At 37.1% G+C, this 22,473-nt stretch overlaps 1 protein-coding gene across 11 annotated transcripts in view; it reads right to left on the bottom strand.

The window, feature by feature from the left end:
- Positions 1-22,473, bottom strand: part of PARD3B (par-3 family cell polarity regulator beta) — a 1,071,110-nt gene that overhangs the window by 204,134 nt on the left and 844,503 nt on the right. For all 11 annotated transcript variants that reach the window (XM_009444083.4, XM_009444085.4, XM_009444084.5 and 8 more), the window contains one exon: positions 18,042-18,152. In XM_009444083.4, the coding sequence (XP_009442358.4) occupies positions 18,042-18,152 (111 nt within the window). The remainder of the gene's footprint in view (positions 1-18,041; positions 18,153-22,473) is intronic.

Raw genomic sequence — 22,473 nt, 5'->3', positions numbered from 1 at the left:
CCCACTGGGTCCCTCCCATGACCCATGGGAATTGTGGGAGCTGCAATTCAAGATGAGATTTGGGTGGGGAGAGAGCCAAACCATATCAGTGCTGTATTACTGTATGTATATATATTACATAGTACTATATACAAATGGATAGTTTGTAACCCACTTATAAGTATAGAAATATTTTGGCCAAACATTCTAGGCTACTAAGATTATAGTTTATAGTTTAAAATATTTAAATAAATTTTGTATGTATCTGCAGAATATTCAGTAATATAAATTTATGACCCAAAGTTATCTGCCTGTCTCAACTGCTATTTTCCCAGAAAGTTTTGCCCTAAACTTTTTACTATATTCTGTCAGCTTTAGAGAAAGAAACTATAATGGAAAACACCCTGATTGCTTGGAAAATCCCTTAGATTTTAAATGAAAATTTTCCCTGAGTCTTAAATTTCTCTCTAGTTAGCAGCAAAAATATCATGTATTATTGATGGGATTAAGAATTTAAATTTTTTAAAGCCTCTTTTAATTTGCTGCACAGTTAAGTTGTACATTATAATTGAATCTAATGATTTCATTGCAAGTGTCTGGAAATACTGGGTGATAAAGAGGGTGTGTCCTATTGTCCCAGCTACAACACTATTTTCTCATGGCTGCCTTCTCTGTGATCATATAGCATTTTTAAACCCCCTTTCAGCATTTATCATAGTTAGCTTTATTATAATTAGTTGTGTATTGGTCTCTCTGCTCTCTCCTTAATCATGAACTTGTTGAGGGCAGGGACTAGATTGTGTTTTACGCATCTTGCCATTTCCCTCATGTGCCTAGATGCTCAATTAATATTTGCTGAATTATTGAAGAGTTCAGGCCAAAAATAATTAAAAAGTCAAAAGTGAATCATAGCAGAAGATATCTACCCAAATCCTCTAAGTGGAAAAATTTCATATAACTTCAATTTAACCTCAGATTCAAAGGTGTGACAGCACATCTCAAGGAAAAAGGTCCAGGGACCTAAAACAGATTACATTAGTTCTCCAGATGATCAAAAGTATGAAAATTCATCAAAATACACATTTTTCTTATAAGCTTTTAGGCCTGAAATTGGGAACTATTCCACTGAAGTGACCAAGTAAAGGTGACCTTTCATATGAGAAAATGTAAAAAATGAAAAATGAGGAAAGAAGAAAAAAAGACACAAGAGAATACAAGATGATACAGATTAACAATAGTTTATCCAAGGAGTACTGCCTATTAGGAAAACATATGCTTGTTAGATTTTCAAGTGCACACAAAGTGGGTGGGACACAATAAAGGCCTCCACTGGGGGTTCCCGGAGAAGGCCAGCTTCCAGAGGAGGCCCCATCTGCAGGGTGCCTACAACTGCTAAAGGCAGAGCAGATTGAGAAAAATTTCCGTGTTTCAGTGAAAGGTTAAGGGGGCTGGATTGATCTTGCAAGGAAGGCTCTAGCCTGTGGAGATCAGGCTGGGGGCCGTGAGGATGAGATGCAAAGAGAGGCATCCAATCAACTATGGGAGGGACTATGCAACTTTTTGAGTATGGAGATGACAAGTCTGCTCTACCCTTTGGTGATCTCTCAGGTATTCCTCCTGAAAATAAAGGTTCAGCTTTTACACTGTTGGTGGGAGTGCAAACTAGTTCAACCATTGTGGAAGACAGTGTGGGGATTCCTCAAGGATCTAGAACTAGAAATACCATTTGACCCAGCCATCCCATTACTGGGCATATACCCAAAGGATTATAAATCATGCTGCTATAAAGACACATGTGCACGTATGTTTATTGCGGCACTATTCACAATAGTAAAGACTTGGAACCAACCCAAATGTCCATCAATGATATACTGGATTAAGAAAATGTGGCACATATGCAGCCATAAGAAAGGGTGAGTTCATGTCCTTTACGGGGACATGGATGAAGCTGGAAACCATCATTCTGAGCAAACTATCACAAGGACAGAAAACCAAACACTACATGTTCTCACTTATAGGTGGGAATTGAACAGTAAGAACACATGGACACAGGGTGGGGAACATCACACACTGGGGCCTGCCGGGGGGTGGGGGGAGGGGGGAGGGATAGCATTAGGAGATACACCTAATGTAAATGACGAGTTAACGGGTGCAGCACACCAACACGGCACATGTATACATATGTAACAAACCTGCACGTTGTGCACATGTACCCTAGAACTTAAAGTAAAATAAAAAAGAAAAGAAAAGAAAAGAAAAGAAAGGTTCAGTTGTTCCCTTAGCTTGAAGGCCTTGAAGGTCCAACAGAATATATTTTTAGATGTTTACCTGGGGTTGGAAGTGCAGTTTTGAGCTCCTTGTAAGAAGACCAAGAAATCTTATTTCTCCTTAAAAAAAAAAAATTAATCCTTGAGTCCTTAGCATCTATTACAGTACTTGCACTACAGTGGATACTTACATGATTTTTTTTAATGCATCAATCTTCCATAAAGGGGCATAGTTTATATGATATCAGCCTTATTAGCATGTTGCCTTAACTCTTTGAGCCAGCCAGCTGTATTCTTTTCAGAAAATTAACAAATCTACTTTTGTGCATGCTGCTCACCTGCAGGCCCAGGGCTTAGCAGATTTTCAGGGATGAAGACATATGTGAGGAGGAATGGTGCCTTCCCCACAGGTGTTCCAGTCCCTTTACCCCAACATTTTTCTTGATTGCTTTTCAACATCTCCCTGTTTCTCCAAGAACCTAATTCTCTTCATTGGTATCCTTTTATACAGCATGAAAACAGGTAGTATGTAATCATTCATTTAACTAAAATAATACTTTTCCAATTCATTAAGGAATGGTTATCAGAGGCTCATAAGAGGATGTAGCAGGGTATTACCAGACACTGTTAAGCCTATATACATATTATCTATCTATGTAACTATATCACACACAAAGACACACACACATGCAGGCACACCCATGGTCACAGCATTAAAGGTATTCTCACAAACAGGAATACTTTCAGACAGCTAAGCCTTCTTCATACCAGAAGCATGCCCTCAGGATGTCACAAAGTAATAAAATAAAGCCCCCTACTCCTCAGCTAGTCTATGCTTGAAACTGTTTCTCATATTCCTTCAAATGAAAAGAAATTCCTTTCCTGTGTCATCTGATTATAGGGCAATGTAAAAATGAATGTGTAAATAGAATCATAAACATGTCTACATAGTTGCATATGTTTTCAAATGCCCTAGAAAAGTTGTAAAAACATACTACATATTTCGGGTTTAATCTGTGATATTTGGAGATCTTCATCAAATTTCCTGTGTCAATTGGCATGATTTTAGTAAAATGTGTTTCTCCTGCTCAGAGGCAAAATCTTTCAGTATATCTTTGAGAACTTAAATTCCCATGTTGGTTCACACATCATATTAGTTTATTATATCACAATTAAAAAAAAATTTCTTTGAATTGAGGCACAGTCAAGCTTATGTGAGCAAGAGCAGTATGGACCAAGGTAATTGATATCTGTAGGTGGTTATTTCAAATTGATCAATGAGGATTGCACAACTAGCTTCAGTAGAGTGTGCTTATTCCTCTGAATATTTTTCATTCAATGGGATGAATTGGTCACTGATGATATTAGGCATCCATTTTTACCTTAAGTCGTATACACACTTGAGGCATTGAATATTTTAGCATAATGTCAGTTTTCTTGGCACTGGATTTTTGTTTGCTGGTGAAATGAGTTATGTTTCCTCAAGAATTAAGTGCCCATTTCTTAACATTTTGTAAAATGTTCTGGTTTCACTTACTACCTTTCTCGGCAAGGCTTTACTTCTCTGTCCATCCTTTGAAATAATTGGTGAGGTAAATCTATAATTATTGGGAACAGAATTGATTATCAAAAGTAGGAAACTTATTATGCCAAGTTTTTAAGTTGCCGTGTGAAAATATCCTATATAGAAACATATTCAATTTGGGTTTAATATTGTCAAAAGCAGTGAACTATAATATTGAAGCATTTTGTTAAAGCTATGATCTTGTTTTTCCAAAGTGGAATATTTAATGGTCATTGCAGATTTTTTCAATATGCATTCATTTATGTGACCATTACAAAATACATCTCCAAAATTTAAAAGTCCAACTAGCAAATTATCCTCTTTTGACTTTCTTATTACATCCACTATAACCAGATTAAAAACATGTGAATCACACCATATATTATCTTGACTCTGTGTTTTTTTTAAAAATAAAGTCAACCCACTAAAATATCCTTTGATGCTCATTCAGCTAAAATTTTACTTTTTTTTAAAGGTGCATTATTTGATCTGAAAATATCTTTAAGTGCCTAGAATATATATATTTTTAGCACTTGAAACTTTCTTTGGCAATCACAGCCTCTATTAGAGACTGTGAAACATTTTAGGATTATTGAACAAATATCAATTATGTCTATGTCCTCAGTGTCAATCTAGATTGGAAATGTGCCATCTTTTACATCTTCACTAATAGAATTTTTAATTAGCTGTTGATGCTGTCAATAATAGAGTCCACTATTATTTCAAAAAATGATTAGTCTAAGCAATTCCTCATCTACTCATTTGTTCTTTACTTTAAAAACTGGTACATACTATTATAATCAAGGTAATTTTTAAGGAGGCCACTATACTTTCAAAAATAAGCAAGAATGTTTGGCAAGATATTTTAATAGATAGTTATTCTTTTCCTACTGATTATTAAAATGTTGTCAGTTTTTGAAATTATCTAAGTAACTTACTCAAAATTTAATACTGTTTTATACTTTTAAGTCAACCAGGACTTTACTGAATATCTTCTCTTTACTGAGATGTAAGAAAATGAAACAACTTACAATCTATGCCTCAAGAGAATTAGGACTTAGACATGAAGAAAAGACATGTAATTGCAGGAGAATATAGATTAGAAATATTTTACAAGAGAAAGGCTCTAATGTAATTATGATACGGACTCCTAATCACGGGCTTGGAGTTTAGTCCTATTGCCTCCTTGAAAGAGTAGCTTGATGGCATCTGATACATCACAAATGGCTGTTGCCATTTTTCATGATCTTCCATCTACATTAGTTTTTTATGCCTGCCCCCAAAATACAATCAGCACCATGAATTCTGACTGAATCAGCTCAAAATACAGCACAAAAATATCCTCATTTGACAAGAATAAGCCAAGGACAGTGTGTCTCATCCATACAACCGAATTCAATTTTCCCTAAAAAGGCGTATCTTCCATTTTAAAAGGTTAAAATAAATGGTACTTAAAACTAATTTCAACGGATTAAATTTAAGTCAATGAAAGGGGATGGGGACACAAGCCCAATTTGAAAACAACAACAAACAACAGCTCTCTGGGCCCACAGCATTTTCATTTCCCTGTGAAGTGGATGAAATTTCATTCACTTTAAGGCTGTGTCTCTCAGGATCTGGTTCAGCCACAGGGAAACAAGTGTTGATAGTCCTGATGGACTGGCCACTATGCTTCAGTGATTCATTTCCACTGTCCTACTGCCAGTTACAAATAACCTCATATTTCTTGACACCATTTCATAGCCCAGGGAAAGTCTTATATCTCTAAATGCTATAGCTTTGTCTACCATTGATTTAGCCTATTCTGCTCTTAGTTCCATTGCAGCAATTATTCACTTGAAAAATAAAATTAAAATCAGTACGGTTTTATAGTTGTTCATTCATTCATCCATTATTCAGCAACTACTTATTGAGTGCCTATTCTGTGAAACATAATGTATTAGATCGTGAGAGAAACAGAAAAATGATTACAATATCATCCTCACCCCAAGGAAATGGTGAGGTAGTAAGGGAGAGAAGGCATGTTTGTAAATACAAACATCTACGATTCCATGCAGAAAAATAACAACAATAATAATGACAATGTGTATCTATTATGTGCCAAGCACAGTTCTAGGTACTTTAAGTATTTCATGTTATGTAAATTTTATAGGAACTCTGAAGGCTAGATATTTTTATCCTTTTTTTCTTCTTCAAATGATCAAGATCAGAAAGTTTTCTCAGAACATGCACCATCACACAGCTAGTACAGGGAACAGCCAGGCTTCAAACCCAACAGTTTGGTACTCATGTTCATTCTCTTTCAAAGAAAGACGAAGAAAAATAGTAAGTTCACCATTTATTGGCTGTCTCTGTGCCTGGCACTATTCTGAATGCTTCACTTCAGAGTCTTATTTAATTCTCACAACATTCCTATGATATTATATACCCATTTTGTAGGTAAAGAAACTGAAAATTACCACAATCAAGCAACTTGACCCAGGATAGGTAATGGAAGAATTCTCTTCCAACTTAGGTAGTTTGAGAAGGTATAATGGAGAAAGCGAGGTTTCATTGAATTTCCATTCATTCGGACCAACTCAGACAGAAGAGCATTCCAGACAGCGGAAATGGTACTAGAAATGGCACAGTGATTGGAAAGTGTTAATCTCAAAAAGTATGAACATTCCAGATTGGCTGAGTATAGGGGTCATATTGGTCAGGGGTGGAAATTATGATTAGAAAGGTTAAAGTCAGATGTGTTAGGACAAAGAGTTTGCACTGTATGCAGTAGGCAATAGAGAGCCACTGAAAGTTTGAGAGAGAGGAATGACTTTGATCAAAGCAATTATCACTGATTCATTCATCTCCAACCTGTCATAATTTAATAATCTCTGCTTCAAGAAATCATAACTTCAGAAATTATCTATGTAAGTTTCTCCAAGAACATGAATACTTATATCTTCCATCTAAACAGCCCATTGTTGTTACTGTTGTTTAATATGGTTGAGGAGGCTTTTCCATGACCTCTTGGAGAAGCAGGCTTCTGTGCCACTTCTGTGCACAGCCCAAACCACTTCAGCCTCTCTAACTCTCAATATGAGATGCTAACAAAGGACACAAACCAGAAAAAGGCAGGAGTTTGTGCCTGGGAAAGGGGTCAGATTCCTTGGGACAGCAATCTGAATTTCTTTCAGATGCACTGTAAGGTCATTAAGTAATTATACTCCAGGGCAAAGGCAGGTAGCTGGGAAAGAGTGGAATGGGAAGAAAAGGACATTTTCATCCCATTTCCTCCAAAGACTGGATTCCAAATATTAGCAGATCGGAGTTGCCACCCCCTTAGTGTAATATATAGAATGGAAATGCAAATATGAGAATTTTTTTAATTTAATGACAGTGGTTACAAGTGTTTTCTGCAGTCACACGCCCTGTGGACTTGGAGAGGCTGGCAGTCACCCACTCCATTTGTGTCCCTTCTCCCTGAATGTGTTTCCAGGGCTGCCAAGAACTGGCTGCAGCCAGCACCCCCCACACTACTGTGCTGCCATCTCATGCCAAGCTCACTATGCTTGAGGAGCAACTTCCAACCGGTGATCAATAAAAAATGAGGAGAAGCTTCTTGAATGGAAGTATCTGGCATGACTCCCAGCTGGGCAAAGTCTCCGCTCAACTTGGCCTCCTTCATCATAACAGGATCCAATTCAGCAACTTTCACAGATGGTGTGTCTCAGAGCATTCTAGGCTCCCAAAGGCTACTGTATGGGTTATCTGGGGCTTTAATTCCCAAAGCAGGTCAGAAAATAACAGTCAGCACCTAGACTGAACCAGTGTGTGCTTCGTAAATATTGCTTTTAATTTTCACAACAATCTGAAAGACAGGTTTCTCATTTAACACATGAGACTTGAAGCAGATAAGTTCGTTCACGCAGAGTCATCTTTAACCCACTCCTGGGCCTTGTAATCTTTCCATTTGGCCATGCATCTCTCTGGGGCCATCACCTACATTAGTTGGTCCCAAACATGGCTATAAATGACAATCACTTGAGAAATAATTTCAAAATACATATCCTTAGGTTCAACTACAGACTTACTAAAATATCTGTAGTATATTTCTATTATATCTATCTATCTATCTAAAATGTGGTTTCTCAACCTTGGCACAAGTCATGTCATGAGTCAGATAATTCTTTGTTGCAGGGGGCTGTCCTATGCAGTATAGGACGCTGAGAAAGATGCTTGAGTTCTACCTACTAGATTCCAGTAGCACTTCCCCCATAGTATGGTAACTAAAAATGTTCTCAGACATTGTCAAATACCCACTGGGGTCAGAATCACCCAAAGTTGAGAACCACTGATGTAAAAAGCTGTCCAGGAAATGCAGAAAAAACATATTCAAAGTTTGGAGTTTGTAAATCACAGGCCTAGGTTAGTATTTCTATGTGAAGGGTATGGGGCGGGTGGAGGCCGGGTGGTGACGGGGGAGAAGATTCCAGAAGACAATAGATTGAGCATCCTTTCAAATCATATAGAGTTTGCCAACCTACGTGAACATTAACTAAACTTGGCCTGTCATGAAAGCTTCCCAAAGCAGGATATAACAAATGTTCAAATAAGGAAAGAAGATGAGAGACTTACAAATTCTTTTAAAATATTTGATTTACAGAAGTTTGATATATCCACAGTTTTCAGAGACCACTTTCAGCAAATTAAGATTACTAGTATATTATCCAGCCCCAAACCGGCCTACAGAAAATATTCTGGGTTCACTAAACTTTTATTTACGCAAATTTTTTCTTCTAAAGAACTTAGAAGTTAAAAAGCATTTTATCCAAACAAAATGTAGGAAACTGGGGCCTTTAAGTATTATTATTAACATTTTATTTCACGGTACTAAAAATAGAAACTATAAGAATACATCCTCAAAAGTGGCTTATCCAATGCCACGAAAATGAATAATAAAACAGAAGCTCTCATTCCTAAATTCTAGTCACCAAACGGCCTTCTACCTACTTACAGTCCCCCAAAGCTTTCACAGAAAATGCTCTTCTCAAATTCTGCCACTGCTGTATTTAATCCCCATTAAAGTAAATTTATCTGTATAGGTTGAGCATCCCAAATCTGAAAATCCAAAATCTGAAACTTTTTGAGGGCTGACATGACACTCAAAGGAAATGCTCATTGGAACATTCCTGATTTTAGATTTTCAGATTTGGAATGCTCAACTGGTAAACATAATGCAAATATGCCAAAATAAAAGAAAAATCAAAGTCTGAAACACTTCTGGTTCCAAGCATTTTGGATAAGGGATATTCAACCTGCATCTCCGAGGTACAGCTCTGGTATCTCTGATTGGCATAAAATCCAGTGAATTACAAAAAAATTATGGATTACATTGAATATCTATTTCTGTATTTAATACGTTTATATTACAACCAAATATCCTGGATCAGCGAAATTTAAAATTTCTTTCCACATTTTTATCAGGTCAGATACTCTAAACAGTTCTGTGGAATCATTCTAGGTAATTCAGTATAATTCCTTTTCAGAATGTATTCCAACAGCCCTGCAACTACATACGATAAAGTAATACATCACTCCAGGGTACATGAATTCTTTAAAAATATTTAAAATTATTTAAAACAATTTGTAGAGAGCTGGTGTACTTTATAGAAGTTTGCCTAAATGACTGTTGGAAAGCATGCCAGTCAAGTGATTCATTTTATGTATTAATCCAGCTCGGCTGACAAGCAGTTGCTAATACAGCACTTCTAACATTGATTCAAGTCCCATAAAAGGATTTTGGCTCATAAAAAATGCTGGCATGGCATTAGGATGTAGGTGTTTCCATCTCTGGTCTATAGAAATACAGTAATGTGCCAAGTTTTGTTGGTGACCGCAAGCATTTCTGAGAAGATAGGTGTTACAGAGATCAAATAAATGTATAGATATTAAAGCTACCTTCACCCCGGGCTGTGTCTAAATCCCTAATTTCTCTAAATCAGAGGCAAATTTTGAAAAATGGCCCCCAAATAAAGAGTAGTGTGGGTGTATGGCTACTATGCCATTGTGTTTATGTTCTTTCTCTCTATATATTTTTAATTCTCATTCTAGGAAAGATGGATATTTTTACCTTTACACGAGCATCAATAGTAATCACAGGGATACAGAAAGATCTCTTTTCATTCACTGAGTTGGTTAGTACTATGAAAAACAGAAATCTGATAGCTTCTTTCTGTCAGCATAAAAAGAGAACATGACCTTGTCCTGAGAAACACCACCAAGTAAGATTTTTCATAACTTCCATGCAGTGATGATTTAATAAGGATCTAAAAGTAATTAAGTGGATCTTTTTTAGCCAACCAAAGCCTTATTCAAATACACATTTTTATCAGCATTTTAAGGGAGCCATAAAATTGGGGCATTTTGAAAAACTGGGATCTAATCCAGCCCATGATCTGATCAGGGTTCACTAGTAATAATAAATTGGGACTATTAAAACTGGGAATCATTCCAACATTTTACCCAAACCACAGGACCTAGAAAATTCTACTGCAAAAGATAGGGATATTCAGTGATGAGTAAAACCATGCTGAATTAATCATGTGTATGTAATCATGCCAAAACATGGGTGTTTTCAACAGTTTAAATAGTGCCAAAGTTATTAAGTTCAGTAAATAATTAATTATTGAGAATCGCTTGGCAAATTAAAGAAATCAACCTTCTGGTTTCTTTAATACATCCTTTTTTGAGTGTACAATAATGACAAAATACTATCAATTCACTTGTTGCTGTATATATTTAGGAGCGTTATATGTGTGTAGATTACAACCAAAATATTAATTCCAGAATGTAATACTTTCCTTTTCCTTCTTCGACTCTAATAAGCATCTTCATTTTTCAATATGAACAAATGTTGGATAAACTCTAGCCTTACTCTGGTTTTCATTTCAATTTCCAGTAACATAAAAATCCTCCATAATTAAATAAAATGCTGAGAGGTTGGGAATAGATTTTCACCCACTTGAATTCTCAAACTATAAATGGTTTCTGAATGTTTTTATATCTCTAAGATGCATTTCGTTTATGTGGGGAACTTGCAGCTGCATAATTAAATCTTGGTTTGCCAAATATCAAAAACACATGTATTGATTTAAACTAAAGGGAACAGGCCACAAGCAGCTCAGCTGATAAGGCAAGGGAGAAGTCTGCAGTTCTTGGAAGGCTTCCCAAAAGGAAAGAAAACTAAGAACCTTGAATTCAGACACTGAAACCGATTAACTTTCCTAAATCTTAGCTTCACTCTCACTTAGACATTCCGTTCAGGCTAGTTGTTGAAAACAAGAGCCATATGTTTTCATACTTTTCAATGCTGAAGCTGAAGAGGTTGGCTCTTTTTTTTCTCCCATCTCCTCATGTATCCTGCTAAGATTCTAGTAAGATCTACGAAAGCAATGTTTAATTAATACAACAAATGAGCTTCCTGCAAAATAAACTCTGATATGGTATAAGAGTAATGGAAGATTTTGGAGTATATAACTCATGTTATTAAAATTTTTTTTTCAATTTTAGGAGAAAACTTCATTTACTGAAGTATTATTTCAGGGTCAGTAATATGGGACTTCAATGGAAGACAGTCTTTGGTGTCAGTGGAGATATTTTTCTCAGGATAGTAATACTAAATTAATGATGAGGAGGGGGACATATTTTTCTTTTAACCAATCTCCACTGGATTTTTGAGATGGTATTAAGAATACAGGTATTTAGTTTGGTATTTTACAGGTCCAAGATTCTGATTAATTTCATACTTTGTAAAAGGTTACAAACTTAGGTCTTAGAATTGAATAACAACAATATATACTTACTGACATATTAAGACAATCTCTTGCTTTCAGCTCAAGATGCTAATTTACATAATCTGAATGTGTGAAAAATGCTAATTTAATTTAGTTTGAAAAATGTTGGAAGAAATCATCTTTGAATATAACACTGGGTTCATATCTCTAGCAATGAATATGGGCCTTTGGAACTAATATTTTATTATGGCTAATCTCACTGAAGCATGAACAAAATGATGAATTTATTTAATGCAGGGCTTCATTGCAATAGACTGTTTGACTTGTAACAGGAAGTGACACATCATAAGCTGAGAAATCTCTTACTTGAGATTAAGAAAATCCTACCACACAATCTTGAGCAAGAAACTTGGGCTTATACACTCAGGTAACAATGGTGTATGCACTACCATAAACCAATGCCATGACAAGTTCAATAATTATTGCTCTAGAAAAGTAAAAGTAAATGCTTCCATACTTAAGATATTTAGATATTTCTCATACTGGAATATCTGAAAAGAACCCCAGCGATCATCTAAGGACAAAGTAGCATTTAAGATACACTAGAAGGCCAGGTGCAGTGGCTTATGCCTGTAATCCCAGCACTTTGGGAGGCCAAGGCAGGCGGATCACAATTTCAAGAGATTGAGGCCATCCTGGCCAACATGATGAAACCCCATCTCTACTAAAAATACAAAAATTAGCTGGGCATGGTGGCGCGTGCCTGTAGTCCCAGCTACTCAGGAGGGTGAGGCAGAAGAATCGCTTGAACCTGGGAGGTGGAGGTTGCAGTGAGCCGAGATCATGCCACTGCACTCTAGCCTGGTGACAGAGTGAGACTCTGTCTTTAAAAAAAAAAAAAAAAAAAAAAAAAAAGATACACAAGAAGATTTTAGGTGCTATGTGGCTTAATGTACTTAATTAGATAAGCTAACTTACATGGCTATGATTTTTATAATATTTTATTTATTTGATTATGTATAAATATAATTAAGACAATAAAAGAAATAGATCAGTGACTGAAATTTATACAACTCTGATCTAGTCCAATATTTACGTGATGAACTAATGCTTTCTAAATGTAATCATTTCATTAGCTTCTTATTCAACAGTTCCAGTGTCAACAAACTCACTGCCTCATACTGCACCCTAATTTTAAGGACTTTTCCCTTCCATTAAGCTGAATACTACCTCTCTTAAAATAATGCTCCATTAGTATCTTCAAGAGACAAATACATAAATAAGAAAATAAATATTAAAGCAAATAATTTGTTTTCAAAAAAGTAAATAAATGAATGGATGAATAAGCAAATAAACTGATAAAGTAGAACGGAATAAAATGGATGCTACAAAACCGATCTAATCTCTGTGTGACAGTTCTTCAAGCATGAGAAATCCACAAAGTCTTGATTCTGTAAGCTGTGTATTCTCAGGTCTTTCAACATTTTTAATAAGACTTGGATTTAGTACCCGCATGCTCTGTGTGAGAGAGAGGCATGGGATATTCCAGGTGTGATCTAAGCAGCGTAAAATTAGAATTATTGTGGCTTCCTTTATTTTGTACATGAACTTCCAGTAATGTAGCTTAGGACCAGATTAAGCTTTTGGCAGGCATATCCACATGTTGACTCATGCTAAACTTATGCTCAACTAAAACCATCAGGCAAATGTTTCATATATTTGGTATTAAATCAAACCTTCCACATCCTGTGTATGTGTAGTTCATTTTTGGACCTAAATGCAAGACTTTACATTTATTTCCATTAACTTTCTTTACGTTTAATTCAGTCCATTGTTCCTGCTGATTCTGTCATCGGACATATTGTCAACCCCTGAAGTTTTGTGGCAACCACAATCTGATCAACGGGTCACCATCACTAACGCCGATGCTCAGCAGGCCAAGGTTAAAAATAAATTTTAACGAAAAAAATTATTCTTGCAAGCTTAGATTGACGGGATATTCATCAGTAATGTTTGGGTACCATTCTCAAATAGCTAATAATCCTTCTAGGGTTATATCATCTGATCTAGATTTCTCTGCATTATCCACAGGAAATATGACACAATGCAATTCTGATGTCTAGGAGAGTACCTTGCTCTTTGAGAAGCCTGGAGATTATAAAAGGGTTTCTCAGACTCTGTACTATTGACATTTTGGGTTGGATGATTCATGTTGTGGGGGAGGGTAGCTGTCCTGTGCATTTTAAGATTTTTAGCTACATTCCTAGCCTCTACCCAGTAAAAGGCAGTAACTGCTCACCCCTCTTCCCGAGTTATGACAATCAAAAATATCTCCAGACATAGCCAAATGCCCTTGTGGTAAAACTGCCCCCTCCCATTGAGAACCACTGTTCTAGACTCTGCATTCCTCTAATCTAATCTAGTAACCCAACTCATCTTTTATGGCTTTTTGGACTTTTTCAATACATGTAGCTATAGATAAACTATCCATATATAGCAGCAAAATGGTTTCGGATCAGGAATTAGATATGTAGATAACTTAAAATGAGATATGAAAATCAGCAAAAAAAATTAGATGAATGGGGAGAGATAATATAAAATCCTAAAATTTAGAATTGAGGTTAGATTAATCCTAGGGTAAAATGATTACAAGGAAATTAAAACTTCAATAGGAATTATATGATTTAGGAGGTAACTTATAAAGACATTTGTACCTGGATATTCATCCAAGTATTATTTGAAACAGTGAAAAATGGAAACAGTCTGGGCATGGTGGCTCCTGCCTGTAAACCCAGCACTTGGGAGGCTGAGGCAGGAGGATCACTTGAGCTCAGGAATTAGAGACCAGTCTGTACAACGTAGCGAGAGACCTTGTCTCCATTTTTTTTTTTAAAGGAAAGAAAAAAAAGGATAAAAATGGGAAGAGACTAAATGTTTGACAATGGAAGGTAAATAGTTTATTGTATATTGATCTCATAGAATATTAGGCAGTGATCAACATGACATATTTTAAAACATTAATGACATGGGAAAAATGTTCAACATATAATGCTATGAAAAAAGCAAGATGTTATAGATGCAGGTTTTGGATATCAAGTGTTCAAAGAGAGTTGTCACTTGGTATCCATGGGGGATTAGTTCTAGGACACTCTGTGGATATCAAAATCTGTGAATGATCAACTCCCTGATATAAAATGGAGTAATATTTGCACATAACCTATGTATATCCTCTCATATACTTTAAATCATCTCTAGATTACTTATAATACCTATTACAGTGCCTACACATCACTTCATTTGCATAGCTTCAATGTAGTACTTGGCACAGCAAATTTAAATTTTACTTTTGGGAACTTTGTGAAATTTCTTTTCTAAATATTTTCAATCTGCGGTTGGTTGAATCCACAGATGTGGAACCCGTGGATATGGAGCCAACTGTATATGCATAAAAAAAAGATTATAAAATATTAGTAGTGGTTATGGGATTATGGTAGAGTTATGTATGGTTTTAATAGTTTTTATACTTTTTATGTTTCCAAAATTTTCTTAATGAACTGATATTGCTTTTGTAAGTTTTGTGTGCATGAGGGGTGCTGGGGGCAAGTGATCCATATTCCCTTAGTTGAGTGAGCACTGGCTACGGTTTCTAATTTGTTTACAAAAGATTGTACCAGTAAGAAAAGATATTTCGGAGAAGGCACATGAAGAACAAGGAAAATATTTGTAGACTGGGCCACTCAGTCCTTTTGAGAAAAAAATCCTGTGTATCATTTTTCACTAAATAAGAATAGTTTTATGTTATAGCCAAATTCTGCTCCTCCAAGTCAGTGGTTCTCAGACTTTAGAGACTGCTGACGAATCACCTTGCGCTTGTGTATGAAACACAGATTCCTGGGCTCCAACTCCCAAGGTTCTGATTCTGTAAGTCTGGTATGGGGCTCAGGAATCTTCATTTTTAACAAGGTCTTCTAATGATTCATTCTGATGTAGTTGGTCCCTGGACCACATTTTGAGAAACTCAGCTACAAGAAATCATGTGGTTGAATTTGTTTTTTTTTTTTTTCCTGCCTCTTTGGATAATTGCCTCCTGGATATGCACTAAAGATAGCTGTCACAGACCTGTAGCAGTGTGCTGGTAAACTAGGTCTTCAGAGAAACTGTGCTATAAATATACTCACTATAGCCAATGTGGAACTGCCAATGGCTTATCAGCCAGCTTACAAAATTCTTGAAAGTTTAACAATTGGTTCCTATAAGCTGGTACAAGCTGGCTCCAGTACTTTATGGTATATATTTTATTTAGGTGCATTAAATATTTTGAAAATGAGATATGCCAATATAAATCTATTATGATACCTATGACAGGATGAGACAAGTAAGCAACAGGATGGCTTGAATCACGTCAAAGAAACAAATTTCAAACATATTAGGAGAAAAGTGTAATAGCTTTTATCACTATTTCTTACTTTATTCTATTTTTTTTCATTGCCATATCATGAAGAGTGATACACTCGCTGAGTTATTTAAGAGTTGTGAATTGGTTTCCCATAGATGATGGAGAGCTAAGGATCAGGACTCCAGGGTTGGGAGCAATGCCAGATGTTCAGCCTCCACCTCCACCATCCGTGGCTCTCAGCCCCTGAGCTGTTGAAATGCCTTTGGTCATTAATTCTATAGCACCCAACCATAAAATCAACTCCTCAACTTCTTCCTCTAGCACATGATTGAGACAATGTTGTCTCTAGGAAACCCCTATCAGATGTGCTTTATGTGTTCATGTGTGGGAAGTGGCCTAAGTGGAGGCTAATAGTATAGTTCTTTCACTATTTTGACCAGACATATTTTAAGAAAATTGGATCCGAAGCCTATACAGCCAGCTGAAGTGAATTTACAGCTCAGCTTTTAAGAACAAGACTCCCTCAGGCACCTGCCTACTAAAGGCAAAACCAGAAAGGAAATGAACTCTTGCTTAAAGACAACTCACCTTATTTTATGGGTTATCAATTTTCTAGCTGGCACACAGTTCCCCAGCTACTAAGAGTTTTTTTCCCCTGTCCCAAGTAAGTATGAGCTACAAAAAAATGTAAAGTCTGCATTCTAGAAAACAGCTCAGTTTCCTGAAGATGAGGCATGGGATGTAACCTCAGTAAGAGAAGTCAAGGGAGCAGCAAAGATCTATGATGTAGGCTCCCCACATAGATGCCTTTGCCAATATATGCATTAAAATCTCAGCCTGGATTACATTTTACATTACAGGATTGCTGAATCTTAGGTTATGACGGAGAATATCTTTCATGTCTTCAGGATAGCTCTGTCAGGTGAATAGTCAACAACAATGTAAAACACTTGATTTCCTTTTAACTGCTCCAGTGACCTTAGAACTCAGCTTATCAACCTCTCAAAAATGAGAAAGGACTAAATAGCTTTTTTTCCTTGCTATTGAAAAAGTCAGCCTTCTCAACGGGAACAGACTACAAAATAGGGGTCAAAGGCTAACAGTAGATACTCTTAGACTCCTCTGTGCTAGAAAACACAATGAATAGATATGATTTTCTTAGTACACATACTAAAGTAATAAAATCAATACAAGAACGGTCTCTTTAGAAACTATAAGAACTAATGTAACTAATAAGCAAGTGAAAAGTTGTGTAAATCTGAGTACATACATGATGAAGTCAGAATCAAACTCTTAGAATTATATGCTGGTTTTGTCATAATCTCAGTCTTTCTCCAAGCTCCATTTAGTTGTGAAGGCAAAGAATTTTCAGGAGAAATATGAATATTCAATTACATGTTTGAAAATCAGACATTTACACATCCACTTGCGATAAGTGCCAGAGTTAACATCAAAGATACGTGAAGGACCTCTTGTCCAAATGGAACATTAAGCTCCTCAAGCAGGAGAATTCAGCTCTTGCAAACCGGCATTATTCCAGCAAATGAAGCCGGCCCTTTAACAGATGGGCAACACACTCTTCAGCTTGCTGATAGCCTAATAAAAGACAGTGTCTTTTTAAAGAATGAAGGACATTCACTTCTCAAATTACAGGACCCAAACGGATTGCGCAGAATAAAATTAAGAAGGTATACAACAGCCTGACTAAAATTAGGAACAGACTATGGGAACTGGATAGTTCTAAACATCAATATCCAAATGACCTTTCTTTGGAAAAAAAAAGACATGGAGAAAATATGCATTTTTATGGTCAAAACAGGTGGTAGTGTGTTATGGAATTATAGGCACTGATATAGTAAAAACATGAAGCAAATTTCTTCTCAAAATAGAATAAAAATTTCCAGAAAGGGAGGTTCTTTTTGTATCAGACACCTTTCCTTTCAGATCGGTCAACCCCGATACTTCTTAAAATGAAATTTCTCCAGTTGACTGTTGCAATATCTAAATTAAACCCAGACCATAGAGTCAAAGAAAATGAAGGTCTCGGCACTTCTGCTCACCTTTCACGCTCTTCTTGCATTTTCTCCAGCTCTTCTTCTCTCAGGCCACCATGTTTCAGAGTACCTTTCTGCTCAGCCTTTCCACCCTTATCCTCTTTCTTCTTTCCAAATCTAGTGAAACGTGAAGGAGAAGGCTGTTAACAATAATCACATTGTTTTTGCGGTAAAGCTAAGATATTTATGGGATGAGCTCATTAAGTCATACTTCTTTATTCTAAGTAAGTCAAGATCATTTTGCATAAAATGGAACTAAAATAAGATAATGAAAGCAGAAAAATAATGCCATTATGAAATTCCCCCTTTTCTCTCTTCTTTCCTTCCTTCCTTCCTTCTTTTCACTCATATTTATCATGCATCATGCACAATATCACATGCTTTTATGGAAGTCTGAGAAAGACAGAAACATCAGCTTGTTTTGTGATTCTTCTATTACTCAGGTTGCTTAGAGGTAGGACTTTAGTTTTTATTTTTTTTTTGAGACAGCGTCTCACTCTGTCACCCAGACTGAGGTGCAGTGGTGTGATCTTCGTTCACTGAAATCTCTGCTACCCGGGGTTCAAGCGATTCTCGTGCCTCAGCCTCCTGAGTAGCTGGGATTACAGGTTCACACCACCATGCCCAGCTAATTTTTGTATTTTTAGTAGAGACGGGGTTTCACCACGTTGGCGAGACTGGTCTTGAACTTCTGGCCCCAAGTGATCTGCCCACCTTGGCTTCCCAAAGTGCTAGGATTATAGATGTAAGCTACTGCCAGGACTTTCTTTAAAATGTGTACGTCAGGTCCTCCTGTGATGAGATTCTGATTCCCTTTGTATGTGTCGACAGAAGGTAGGGGAGAAGGGGCAGCCTAAGCATATATAATTTGAAATTTTTCCTTATTATTTAGATAGACAAATATTCAAGACTAATTATGATGACCTATTAATGCAATAGAGAGTGAGAAACTAAAGAATTATCATTAATATATAAATAAAAGCTTATCAATCTCCTAAGCAGGCTTCCCGAGCTCCAGTGTCATTGGCACTTAAAGGTAAACTCCTGGAATTACACCATGACAGTGCCACGAGAGGCCTTATTGAACACCTTGTTCAATGCTCTCATTTTACCAGTGAAGAACCAAAAGCTCTGAGAGGTGTCGAACCTTGACCAAGACCTCCCACCAGAGTCAGGGCAGGGCTGAGATTAGAACCCGATCTCTGCCTGTACGCTTTCCTTTATGCACAATCACTCTCTAATGCAGCCCCAGCTTCCTGAGTCAGCTCTGGAACACAATGAAAATATAATACAATTCCCCAGGGGTTTCTCTGGGTTAGTATGTTCTGAGCATTCCTGAGTGCCTGGGATGTATATAGTTACAAGGGCACAGTGGCGATTATGATGCTTTACAAAAATACCATATATGTTTTGTACTTTTAGGAAAATGAAAACTGCACATTTGAAACAAAAAAAAGAAGATGCAGCTGGGTGTGGTGGCTCACGCCTGTAATCCCAGCACTTTGGGAGGCCAAGGCAGGTGGATCACCTGAGGTCAGGAGTTCAAGACCAGCCTGGCCAACATAGTGAAACCCTGTCTCTACTAAAAATACAAAAATTAGCCGGGCGTCGTGGTGCATGCCTGTAGTCCCAGTTACTCAGAAGGCTGAGGCAGGAGAATCACTTGAACACAGGAGGCAGAGGTTGCAGTGAGCCGAGATGGCACCACTGCAGCCCAGCCTGGGTGACATAGTGATACTCTGTCTCAAAAACAAACAAACAAACAAAACAAAACAAAACACACACACAAAAAAACAAAACAAAACAAAACAAAAAAAACTTGGGGAGATTCCTAGATTTTTTGTTTGTTTTTGTTCTTTTGAGATGGAGTTTCACTCTTGTTGCCCAGGCTGGAGTGCCATGGCATGATCTCGGCTCACTGCAACCTCTGCCTCCCGGGTTCATGTGATTCTCCTGCCTCAGCCTCCCAAGTAGCTGGGATTACAGGCATGCACCACCACGCCCAGCTAATTTTTTGTATTTTTAGTAGAGACGGGGTTTCACCATGTTGGCCAGGCTGGCCTTGAACTCCTGAACTCAGCTGATCTGCCCTCCTTGGCCTCCCAAAGTGCTGGGATTACAGGCGTAAGCCACCGTGCCCAGCGATTCTTAGACTTTTTCAAATTATACATGTATGGGCTGGCTTCATACCCCCAACCCTGCCCCAGCACACACACAGAGAATCAGAGTCTCCTCACATGAGGACCTGACATATAAATTTTGAAGAAAGTCCTGTACTGTAAGCAACCAGAATAATAGAAGAATCATAAAACAAGCACATGTTTCTGTCTTCTTCAGAATCCCATAGCAATGGGCATCTATTTGCAGCTTCCTAGACTGTGTTTTGACCCATAGTAGAGGATGTTAGTCAAGTCGGAGCTCTGAGTATCACACCTGGAAGGTGGCATTGCTTATATTCATAATTGTGCCATGGTCCTGCCTTTCCTAGAAGCCTCTTCCAGTATTCTGCATATTTCTCAACTTACTATTTCAATCAGCAAGTCTTCTTTCCTAAATTTTCTCCCTCCATTGCCATCTCTCCATCTCTCTCTACTACTGTAGTTTTTTGGTTGTAGCCAGTCTAGTCTTGGGACTCTGGCAAACCAACTGTCAGCTCTAATGCTATCATCCCCCAGACTAGTTTTTTGTCCTTTTCTCTCTTTCCTGTTTCCCTTTCTGAATTTATTCCTTTTTTTTCACTGAAGAAATATCCATGTATCATTTACAGAAGTAAGGAAAAGAGAAAAATACAGACAAAAATATAAGAACTTTCTTTCTTTCTTTTTTTGTTGAGACGTTGTTTCACTCTTGTTACTGAGGCTGGAGTGCAATGATGCGATCTCGGCTCACTGCAACCTCCACCTCTCGGGTTCAAGCGATTCTCCTGCCTTAGCCTCCCAAGTAGCTGAGATTACAGGTGCCCACCACCAAGCCTGGCTAATTTTTTTGTATTTTTAGTAGAGACGGGGTTTCACCATGTTGGCCAGGCTGGTCTCGAACTCCTGACCTCAGGTGATCTGCCCGCCTCGGCCTCCCAAAGTGTTGGGATTACAGGCGTGAGCCACTGTGCTCGGCCAGAACATTAACTTTCAAATATAATTCAGATTTGCCTGATACATTCAAGACTCCTCCTTAACCTACAAAGCAGGAGATAGCTAAATAATGTTTTCATGAATACATTCTTTAGCATTCCAGACCCATGCAGAAGAGTCTTAGGGGTCAACATTATTACTCTAAGTATGATTATGTGAGAAGTTAATAGCTCAGTACATCGCTTGAGATACATAACTCTTGCTTAAAATGTCATTAAATATAGTAATGTTTGGGCAAAATATTCAACACGGTGGGGAGTCAGGGTAGAAATAATGCTTTAGGAGGTTGATGAGGGCAAAAATTTTGCCAAAAGCTTTACAGGTATTAGGCTTTTCTTTTTTTTCCATGTCCCATATTATTTCTCCTATATTTGCAGCTTTTGGGATTTCTGAGGTAAAAGCAGTCTTGTTTTTGAAGGGTAAAACTAACCATTTCCTAGCCTACCTTGATCTTTATTACCACACCCAATAAATTATTTTTGTTTCTGGTAGCTAAAATGTTTCACTTGTACTGCAGTTCAGCAATAGCTCATTACCCTTCCCTCACAGTGGAATATGTTTGGTAAGAAAAAAAAACATGTTAGTTGAAAGTAAATTCTGCAAAGTATTTTCTTCTTAGCAAGAACTGCCAATAACAGTCAAATCAAGCAATTCTACAAATATTATAAATGCTTTGATTTAAAGTTCATGATCCTCGATTCAAGTTTCCAATAAGAAGGGCAGAAATACATGTGAAATTTATTTTATTAGCCAGAGAAAATGATTACAAATTACCTTATTTTGTAAAGTTTGGGTAGGCCCAAGAAAAGCATTATAAAACAATAATCTTAAAAACTAAAACAAAAACTCCCGCATTGTTAAGATGAGGAAATTGAGACCCAGAGAAGTTAATTGCATTTTATTTATTAACACCCTGAATTCTTTTTCATTTTGCAATAAGACAACTTAATTATCAGTAGTGGCAGTAGTGGACCGGGGGAGAGAGTGAGGGGGAAAGATTCAACTTGGTGACTTTCCAAGCCTTTGTTTTCCTTTCTGTAGCAGCCTTTGTGGGGATCATTTCACAGCAACTCTTACTTTTACTGAGATATAGAAAGAGGAATTGAGGAGGTTTATCTTCCCATTAGCTATTTTTGTGAGAAAAGTCACGAACCCTGAATGGCTAAAATTACTACTTTATATTCTAGAGTTTCAAATATGCACTGCATTCCAGGCCTCCCATTATCTGTTACCTTAGAAATTTGAGAGTTGGCAATTCTGGGCTAGGTGCCTTAAGGAAATTGCTTAGAGGTCAACCTTACTTTATA

This window comes from Pan troglodytes, chromosome 13 (genome assembly GCF_028858775.2).
Source record: "Pan troglodytes isolate AG18354 chromosome 13, NHGRI_mPanTro3-v2.0_pri, whole genome shotgun sequence".
NCBI classification, from domain to species: Eukaryota; Metazoa; Chordata; class Mammalia; order Primates; family Hominidae; genus Pan; species Pan troglodytes.
Note: the sequence above shows the minus strand (reverse complement) of the source record. Positions and strands in the feature narration are given on the sequence as shown.